The sequence below is a fragment of the Balaenoptera musculus genome, chromosome 8, assembly GCF_009873245.2.
Source record: "Balaenoptera musculus isolate JJ_BM4_2016_0621 chromosome 8, mBalMus1.pri.v3, whole genome shotgun sequence".
Taxonomy (NCBI): domain Eukaryota; kingdom Metazoa; phylum Chordata; class Mammalia; order Artiodactyla; family Balaenopteridae; genus Balaenoptera; species Balaenoptera musculus.
The window spans coordinates 22,511,565-22,522,603 of NC_045792.1; the positions used below are offsets into that span (position 1 = coordinate 22,511,565).

The window sequence follows — 11,039 nt, forward strand, 5'->3', positions numbered from 1 at the left end:
CTGCTCCTTCCCCTGGGTCCCGATGCACACATTACTTTGTGTGTGCCCTCCAAGAGTGGGGTCTCTGTTTCCCCCAGTCCTGTCAAAGTCCTGCAATCAATTCCCACCAGGCTTCAAAGTCTGATTCTCTAGGAATTCCTCCTCCCGTTGCCAGACCCCCAGGTTGGGAAGCCTGACGTGGGGCTCAGAACCTTCACTCCAGTGGGTGGAATTCTGTGGTATAAGTGTTTGCCAGTCTGTGAGTCACCCACCCAGCAGTTATGGGATTTGATTTTACTCTGATTGCGCCCCTCCTACCGTCTCACTGTGGCTTCTCCTCTGTCCTTGGACGTGGGGTATCCTCCTTGGTGAAGTCCAGGGTCTTCCTGTCAATGATTGTCCAGCAGCCAGTGGTGATTCTGGTGCTCTCGCAAGAGGGAGTGAGAGCACGTCCTTCTACTCCGCCATCTTGGTTAATCTCCCTTCGATGTATTTTTTTTTAATTAATTAATTTATTTTTGGCTGTGTTGGGTCTTAGCCTCTGTGCGAGGGCTTCCTCCAGTTGCTGCGAGCAGGGGCCACTCTTCATCGCGGTGCACGGGCCTCTCACCATCGTGGCGCGCAGGCCTCTCACCATCGTGGCCTCTCATTGCGGAGCACAGGCTCCAGACGCGCAGGCTCAGCAGTTGTGGCTCACGGGCCCAGTCGCTCCGCGGCGTGTGGGATCTTCCCAGACCAGGGCCCGAACCCGCGTCCCCTGCATTGGCAGGCAGACTCTCAACCACTGCACCACCAGGGAAGCCCCTCATAGTGTTTTTAATCATCTTTGTACTCTCTGCTGAGCTCTAGTTATTACCCCTTTTCATGTCTAATCATTTGCATCCTTTTTTCTTAAGTAATTATATCAAAGGATTATCTATTTTAACAGTCTTTTCAAAAAACCAACATTTGTTTTTATTATCCTCTGTCATTATTTTTGTTTCCTATGTTATCAGTTCTTGATTTTTATTACTTCTCCCTTCAATTCTGGGTTAGTTCTTATTTTCATTCTAACTTCCTTCCCTTCTCACTTTGTTTCTTAATTCTCCACTTTATCTCTCTTCTAATATAAGTATTTATAGTTATAACTAGCCCTCAAAGTACTATTTTAGCTGCAACTCACAAGCTATATAATGTTTTCATTATTATTCCACTTTAAGTATTTTTAAATTTCTATTTTGATTTATAATTTTTCCCATGAATTATTTAGAAGTATGCTTTTTAATTACCAAATCTATGAAGTCTTCTTATCTCTTTTTTATTTCTAACTTATTAATATTGAGGTCAGAAATATAGTTCCTATCTTCTACTAAATCAAGTATAAACAGAGCTATCTTTATGTCAAGGTCCTCAGCATGATGCCATTCAGCTATCCTACCCTATATACCTCTATTCCCCAAAACAAACATCTTGTCCCAGTCAAGCCAGGCTTATCACCATCTTTCAGCAACTTTAAGTTTGTTCCTGCCTCTACATCTCCATTTATTTTTAATTGGATGAACTGCTATCTTCTTTTCATCACTGAGCATGCTTTTTGTGTCATGATCATTAAGCTGCTCCCCTAGCTGCCTTTGTCCCTTTGATGTATTATCTTTAAATCCTTAGATTATTTATTTTGGAGGTCCTTTAGGGTTCTTCTAAAATTTTTACATGTTTTAAAATCTTAAACTTAAATTAAGATTTTAGATTCAGCAATGAATTTGTGTAAATATTATTTTTCTTTATGTGCTTTTTTTCACATGTTTTAATGTTTGTGTCATGAGCATGTATTGCATTGATAGTCAAAGGAAAGAATAAATATTTTTTTAAATTTCTATTTGAGTTAATATATTTCCCCCAGTGCTTCCTAGTCTATTTTCTTCAAGTTTTTTTCCTTTTCCAACCATCTGCTCCTCTCACTAGAGAATAGTAATATTTTTGAGAACTAACTACACAGCATATATACTCTAAGTCCTTTGCTCATATTCTTATTTAATCATCAGAACAGCTTCGTCTGAGAAGCTGTATAATTACCCCTATTACCGATGAGGAAGCTGAAGCAGAAACATGTAAGTGACTTTTTCAAGGTCACACAGCTAAAATATAGTAAAGACAGTTTGAACCTGGGTCCATCTGACAATGGAGCCAATGTGCTTAACTACTATACCACACTGGTTTCAAGAGTTTCTACATTCTCTAGGTATCGGGATGGTTGCCAGGTAACTAAGCAAAGAGGTTATTGAATTGGAACCAGTTCAATACTCTTCTAAGATATTCTTAAGATTAAATTCAGTAATTAGTGTCCTATACTGTGGTGGTCAAGAGAAAATTTCTTTTGGTAATGTAGATAGGTAATCAGATAAATAAACACTACCATATGCTATCTTTGATGAATGTTTCAGTCAAAAATTTTTAATCAGGGGCTTCCCTGGTGGCGCAGTGGTTGAGAATCTGCCTGCCGGTGCAGGGGACACGGGTTCGAGCCCTGGTCTGGGGGGATCCCACATGCCACGGAGCGGCTGGGCCCGTGAGCCACAACTACTGAGCCTGCGCGTCTGGAGCCTGTGCTCCGCAACAAGAGAGGCTGCGACAGTGAGGGGCCCGCGCACCGCGATGAAGAGTGGCCCCCGCTCGCCACAACTAGAGAAAGCCCTCGCACAGAAACGAAGACCCAACACAGCCAAAATTAATAAATAAATAAATAAATAAATAAAAATTTTTAATCATAATACAAGGAAGAAATGCATTTTTCATATGAGAACCAGGTCTTGAGAAGAAAGGACCTTTCTTTTAGAGTCTAGTGCTTATTAAGATCTTTTTTATAACTGAAATTTAACTGAGGAAAAAGTTTATAATACACTGGAGAATTTGTAGAGGAATTTCTACTGCATAAAGGGCAAGTAACATCTTAGCTATCCCTCCTTGTTTCTCCTTTCTTCCTTCCAACTCTATTCACTAACTCACCTGTAGGTAAGAGGTTGAATCATCGAAAATCCTCCATGCCTGTACACAGAAGGTGGGTAATCCATCCTTTCCTCCTTTTTCCCACTCTTTCACATTGAAAAAAATTTTTTCTATAATAATAATAGCTACCATTTATTGAATATCCACCATATGCCATGCATTGTTAAGCAATGTTTGTATTATCTCCAATTTTCACAACCTTCCTTATAGATGAGAAATCAATACTCAGAGAAGTGGTTCTTTGATTTACCCAAGGTCACAAACCTCTAGCCAATGGGATAGTGATTACATTGGAAGGAGGAAAGGAGGAACCAGGAGGAATAGTTAAGATATTACTTGCCATTAATCACACAGCAGAACTGGGGTTCAGACCCAAATGTATTTGACTCCACTAATCTATGTTGCCACCCAAGTTGTTTGGCTCTGTAAAGCCAAAAACAGAGAACTCAGCAGCTTAATCCTTGAAGTGGCACTAAAATTCCATTAACCTTCTATGAGATATTAAATGTATAAATGATCATATCCTAACTTACTAAAATCACTTTTTATTCTGTAATTTATTTTTTCGGAAGTAGGATATAACTATAAGTAATATAACTAAAATGTATAATATAAGAAAATATCCAGCATTAAAATATTATAAATATATTATTATACATAAGTCTTGGGGATATAATATACAACATTATGACTATAATAAAAAATACTGTACTGGTATATTTGAAAGTTGCTAAGAGAGTAGATCCTAAAAGTTTTCATCAAAAGCAAAAAAAAAATTTGTAATTATATAAGATGATGGATGGTAACTAAACTCAAGTACTAGTCATTTCACAATATATATGTATGTCAAGTCATTATGCTGTACCCCTTGAACTTACACAGTGTTGTATGTCAGTTATATCACAACAAAAACTGAAAAAAAAAATTATAAGTATAAATTCTGACCCCCTTATGCTATTATTTTAAGAACTAATAAATGATTTAAATGTCTTATAAATTCCATTAATGAACATAACCGAAACACCATGGTTAGAAATGAGAATTCTTTTGTCATTATGAAATTAACAAGTAAATTATTTATCCCTACTAATAAGGTAAATTGTAAGAATTTTCTCTTACCACTGAATGTATTTAGTTATCCTGGCAGAGATTTCTTAGAACAGTTGGCACTGTTTTTGTTCTGATGACACAGTTGCCTACAGTAGTTTTGTTATGCAGTCCCAGGAAACATGTCCAGGAAGCAGAAATCAAATCATATTTGAAAACTTTGTTTCTGGTGCATTATATTATATTACAAAACTGATTAAGTTTTGTAATATAATATAATCCATTATAATAAAAATCACCTGAAATCAAAATTTAAATGAATGATTGTTTTACCCTACTATTATTTAGAGTCTTATAACTAAATATTTGTTCATTTATATTAGAAGCATTATGACAATATAACTTGCCTGTGACTACCCAATAGTTACACAGAAAATAATCATATAGTTTTGTTCATAGGGGATTTTAAGAACTAAACTTACTTACTGTTTAATTTCACTTTCTAAAACTTTTTTTTTTTTGCTTAGACTAATGATTGTGCGTTAGACAGTGTAATGGGTTCATTCATATATCATGACAAATCAATTCAACAAAAATTCATTGAGTATCATTTACAAGGCACTGTTAAGCTCTAAGGAAGGATAAAAGGATGAGTAGCACTCTGAAAGAGACATGGTAGCAACTATGAGATAAAGCAGGGAAAGTAAGATCAATACTGTAATAAGGGTATAAAGTGCTGTGTAATCACAGTATGGGAGCATTTAATTCCCACTGAGTACATGTGTAATGGGAAAGTTGGAAAAGAAACTAACATTGATTATCTACACTGAAAATATCCCAGGTCTTTTTCTATAGACATTATTTTATTCAATCCATAGCAAATTGACAGGTATTTTTAAATTAGCTTGGTTTTTCAGAAACAGACTCACAGAAAACAAACTTAAGGTTACCAAAGGGGAAAGGTGCGGGGGAGGGATAAGTTGGGAGTTTGGGAATGACATATACACACTACTATACTTTAAAAATAGATAACCAACAAGGACCTATTTTATAGCACAGGGAACTCTGCTCAATATTCTGTAATAACCTAAATGGGAAAAAAATTTGAAAAAGAATAGATACATGTATATGTATAACCGGAAAAAAAATAAGCTTAGTTTTTAAAAGACCCTGAATTTTTTTTTCTTTCAATATCTGTGATACATGATGCCTTAAATTCAAGTAAAAAGAAGAAATCTTGTCCCAAAATAAATAAAATTAAAACTCTGTAGGCTCTTAAAAGGCAAGATTGATTGATTAATTAATATAATTAATTAATCATTAATATGATTGATTAATTAATCATTATATGATTGATTAACTTGAACGGAATGAAGCAAAGCCAAAGCAGCGGTGTACTCTGCTGATTGCTCGTGCACAGCACGGCCCCTCCTCCCACGTCTTGGTGGAGCGTGCCTGAGCTTTGCAGCTTCTCTTGCAGCCATCAGGACTAAAGACTCATCCTCCCTCCAACCCTCCCTATCCCACCCCTCTAGGTGGTCACAAAGCACCGAGCTGATCTTCCTGTGCTATGCGATTGCTTCCCACTAGCTATCTATTTTACGTTTGGTAGTGTATAGGGAGGGAGATGCAAGAGGGAAGAGATATGGGAACATATGTATATGTATAACTGATTCACTTTGTTATAAAGCAGAAACTAACACACCATTGTAAAGCAATTATACTCCAATAAAGATGTTAAAAAAAAAAAAGAAGCCTAATGGAGAAACTTTCTATTAGAATTAAGAAGAGATGGTATGAAACAGACAAAAGAAATAAACATTTAGTGATCTCTAAAAAAAAAAAAAAAAGACTCATCCTGAGGAATTACTTAGTAATATGCAGCCTCCAGGGCTTTGCACACCCTGTTTCCTCTGCCTCGAAAGCTTTCTTCCCCATCCCATCTGTACTGTTATCTGGTGACTACGCTTTCAGGCCTAATCTTAGACATCACCTCCACTGGGATATCTTCCCTGAATTTCCCCCACAGACACATACACACCTTCATCTGAATGGAGAGTCCCTCCTCAGTTCTCTAATTTCATCCTCTTCTAACCCCATTGTAGTATATGTGAGGTGAGACTCTTGTCTTTTTCTCCACAAGTCTGCCATCACCTGGCAGGCAAGAATGGTATTTTGTTCAGCCCCTAGCACAGTAATGTTACATCATAGGCGCTCATTACAGGTTGAAATGTGTCCCACCAAAAAAAGAGATATGTTGGAAGTCCTAACCCCCAGTACCATGAAAAGTGACCTCATTTGGAAATAGAATCATTGTGGATAAAATTAGTTAAGAAGTTAATACTAGAGTAGGGTGGGCCCCTAATTCAATATGACTGGTGTCCTCATAGGACAGCCATGTGAAGACAGGGAGAAAGCAACATGCCACCGAAAGCAGAGATTAGAGCTACCCAGCTGCAAGCCAGAGAAAGCCCCAGATTGCCAGCAAATGACCAGAAGCTAGGAAGAGGCAAGGAAGGATGCCCCTACAGGTTTCAGAGGGCGCATGGCCCTGCCGACACCTTGTTCTGGACTTCTAGCCTCCAGAACCGTGTGACAATAAATGTCTGTTGTTTTAAGCGTCTAGATTTTGATACTTTGTTACTGCAGCCCTAGGAAAATAATGCAGTGCTCAATAAATTTGAATGGATGGACGGATGACAGAATTTTTACCTAGATATGACAGATCTATGTCCGTTCTCAGTTATATCTTCCTGCTAGCCTTGATCTAAGCAGAGCTTCTTTCATTTTATTTGGCCATTTGAACCTACAAGTTTGATTTGTCAGGTTCTCAGATTTCTTTCTCCTCTTGTTCTCAAACAGTCCAGATGCAATTTTCTGCCTGTCTATCTCCAATACTGAACATAACTGTATTCTATGAAAAAAAATTTGTACCCATATTTGCCTCTTTGTATACAGTCTATATCTTGATAAATCTTTGTGCCTGCACTAAATTGGTGGGGGGGTTTTGTTTTGTTTATTTTATACTCTTAAGAAAACTAACCTGAGGATGTGCATGTCGCAATATCTAAGACAGAGGAGCAATGGAGTGTGAGATTCTGTTCTGTATGTAAGCTACTTAGAAGAGCCCTCTTGCCATGGATGTACGTGGTGGCATGCTGTTTGAGCTGGCTGATTTTGTGTCTTGCTACCATTTAGTGGCAATTTAGTGAGGTGGCCAATAGCTTGGGCTTTGTTTTCAAGTAGAGCTGGTATCAAATCCAGTTCTGCCACTTTAAACCTTGAGTAAGATATTTAACCTTAGTATTCTGCACATTCCTCATATGTAAAATGGGATGATAGTGATGTCAAAATTCTGAGTTATTATAAGAAAATAATGATATAACGTATCAAGTTCTTAGTATGGTTCATGTAGTAGAGTCAATAAAAGTTATTATTATATGGGCAAGAAAAATTCTCTCCATTTAGAATCAAAATCAAATTATTTTGTAAAGCAGCATCCTCTGGAATAAAAACTGAATTGTGTTATAAATGAAAAGTATAAATCTATCATGGAAAAAAATTTTAATTCTGCCCCAAAATACAAGAAGGAAAATGGAAAAAATCCTACGCCCCCCCCATAGACACATAGCTTTATTATTGAGTCAAAAGACTCATCCGCTCTTTTTTTTTTTTTTTTTCCCTTTAAACAGGCTAAAAAGAGAGATGAGATTATCCAACTCTTAAGAAAACAAAGAGAAGAAAGGATCTCGGTGAGACTGATAGTGAGGCATTCAGATAAGCCTCGGGGCGGGGCAGGGTGGGTGTGAACTATGGCAAATGCTGAGAGGTTTTATAGCTTTACTCCTTAAATCTAGGTGCCCATGGTCCAGAGCCTTTTATATGCTGGAGGGGGCAAGGCATAGACATCAGATAATCTGACAATCCTTGATAAACCAAAGATATCTCCACAATGTGCAACTCTGCTGGCACAGAAATGGTGCTCTTGTTTCTGGGCTTATTGTCACATGTTGTAAAGCCGTAGGATATTAACATGGGCTACTTCATTGCTAGTATTTGTTTTACAATGATTGATCTTGCTTAGATCCTACAAAAACAAATGCTAAATGAAGAGGAAAAAACAATAAAAGCAATAGCACCCCATACACTTCTGGATGTACAAACGCACTCTCCTGAATGAACCCCAAATGCCCTAATCTGGACCATTTCTAACCCCACAGTCTCCAAATTTAAGAAGCTAGTCATTATAAACTCTGTGATAATTTTACCTCAGATTTTTTTCAAGTAAGTAAATTTCAGTCAATGCAAGAACTAAAAATTTTCCTTTTTTATTTTTATTTTGTTTTGTTTTAGAAAGAACTGGTTTCCCTTCCTTATAAACCAAAAGCCAAAGTACACAAAGCAAAGTAAGTTTACTTCTGTCAAAGAAGTGCTTCTTTTTTTTTTTTAATCAGTTTGCTCCCTACCTTCAAATCTTCTAAAAACCCACCGTTTTAGAGATTTCTTGCCTTGAGAAAACTTTCTTCTGCTCATCTACATTAAAGCCTGTGCCCACTTACATGTCTGTGCAACATGCAATTATAAACTGGTGCAAACAGGAGAGTAGATCAACCTCGAGTCTGTACACATTCTCTTCCCCTCCTTTCTCATCCTGGGTGATTGTATTCACCTGCCATCACTCCCCTTCAGCACCCTTATCCCCTACCCACACCTAGCCCTGCCATCTTTGGCAGATCAGCAGGTCTTCTAGATTATCGACTCTGATACCACCAAAGGCATACCTAAGCTTGCTAAATCTTAGTTCATGTAGCAAGGGCTGTAGCTTCACAGTGATGGGTTAATAGCCTTATCCGAAGAATAATGTTAGAGCAGCACCAGGCACATGGTCCCGAAGAGTTTAAAGGAAACCGGCTATCACTGGTTAATCACGAAAGAATCCCTAATAAAAAATGTAAATGTCTTCATTTTTGTATTCTGATTGAAACCCAATGTGGCTAACTCGACATTAATTTGACAGATATTTATTTGCATACTACATTCAGGGAAAAACAAAAAGTAATAGAATTTTTATTCTTATCTCATTGGTATTGAGGCCAACTTCCTTGAATGTTATCAGATGTTATTAACGAAAAATTAATGTCTATGCTGATTTTTAAAACTTCTAAAAAAATGGAAAGATCACTTAATCACCTGGCTATATTGTCTACACAATGTTCAACAACTTAATTTCTTGCTTTTCAGCTAGATGATTTGACTTAGCTTCTAAAGGTGAAGCAGAACTAGTCCAGTCAAAAGTTCACTTATCTGATTCAAATAATGAAGATTGCTACTTGAATTGTATCAACAGATCTGTCTGGGTACCTTAGATTTCTGTGCATATTTTTATAGGAATGATAAGAACAGTCCTGTTACTACCCACGTAGATTCACCTAAGAGTAAAACATTATTTCACAACTTGAACAGATCATTCCCTTAATGATTTAAGCGCTTACCTAATTCCTTTTGTATACCAGGTTGGCCTCCCTCCTCTGTCCTGAAGCCTTGAATTCCATTCCATTTCACTGTGACATCTTCTTCCCCTGAGCTTCTTACACAGTTACTGTCTGCACCATTCTTTTGGCAGTTAGTCATGCACTACTTTGTGCCCATATTTTATAATTATTCAACTCTTATTATCTCTTAAGTTGTTATTTAACTTTTCACATATTTTTTACTCGTCTATGACTATATTGTAAGTTCTGTGAGAAACCGGGTCACCCAAAGTGCCTAGCACACTGCCTCCATGTAGGAATTCAGAAAATATTTGTAACCCCCCCCCCCAAATTTTTTTTTTGGCCATGCCAAGTGGCTTCCAGGATCTTAGTTCCCCAACAGGGATTGAACCTGGGCCCGACGGCGAAAGCGCCAAGTCCTAACCACTGGACAACCAGGGAATTCCCTGTAACAAAAAATTTTAGCTAAAACATGTCATGTAGTTCAGCAGTAGCTAATTTAGAAAGTGGTGTTTCTATACTGTACATTAATTTGTAAACATTTTTAAATTTGTGAAATATCTTAAACACAATTTTATTTTAATTTTGCCTTCTTTTTCCTCCCTCCATCCTTTTCTGTCTACCCAAACCTTCCCCACATATACAGATACGCCCTTACCATCACCCCTTCATCAGATCTTAGGATACTCCAGGTCCCCTTCTGTCAGAAAGAAAGAACTAGAAAGTGTGTACATAGTAAAGTTTCAGTGGCACTATGTTTTTTTATCCAATATTTGCATTGTAAAAGAGGGCTGACAAGAAGGAACAATGGGTCATCCAAAGAAATCATCACCAATGATGAAATTCAGAAGTTTGACTCAGGTGAGCACAATATATTTAAGTTTAGGAAGTCTGCTCCCGTGTCCTTCAAGTCACACTTCACAGTGGAATGACCACTCCTCCCACACAGAAGTTTACACTTGATTGCAAAATCTAAGGCATAGTTAGAATGCAAGACAGTAAATCTTTATTGGAGAAACTTTCAAAAGTTTTTTTCATGCCATGTTGCGTTGACAACTACAGAGTTCTGTGTATTGGAACTGATTCATGTTACTGCCAACAGGAAAGTGATTTCAGAGTCAGATAAAGAAGACCAAGAAGAAGTCAAAGCCTTGGACTAATTTGATTGACACATGGGAGAGGATGGCTCACTTAGATCTTCACTTTTGAAACAACCTGCTCTTACATCAGGATCATTGGAATCAGTTAAATTAGACAAAGAAATAAAAGTTAAATATGCAACACTCCTAGGAATTTTACCAGTTATTGAATACTTGTGTCTATTTTACTTAGTGAATATCACTGTATTTGGTACCACACAGTAATCGTCTCTCTCATCTTATACATTCACAAACTCCTATTTATCTTGTTTTCATTTGAAGCGTATTTCCAAAATTGCTATGTTTGATCTATGTTATGAATATCAGATAAACAAGAAACGGGCTTTATGTGCTTCAACTTGTAGACCACCAGTAAAAATTAATAAGGAAATAGAGATGA

General features: G+C 37.2%; 1 protein-coding gene across 1 annotated transcript in view; it reads left to right on the forward strand.

Moving 5' to 3' along the window:
* HOATZ (HOATZ cilia and flagella associated protein) overlaps window positions 1-10,802 on the forward strand; it is a 31,430-nt gene extending 20,628 nt beyond the window's left edge. Inside the window, exons 4-6 of the mRNA XM_036861807.1 lie at window positions 7,701-7,760; window positions 8,362-8,414; window positions 10,603-10,802. Coding sequence (XP_036717702.1) covers window positions 7,701-7,760; window positions 8,362-8,414; window positions 10,603-10,660 — 171 coding nt within the window. The 3' untranslated portion in view covers window positions 10,661-10,802. The remainder of the gene's footprint in view (window positions 1-7,700; window positions 7,761-8,361; window positions 8,415-10,602) is intronic.
* Window positions 10,803-11,039: the final 237 nt, after the last annotated feature.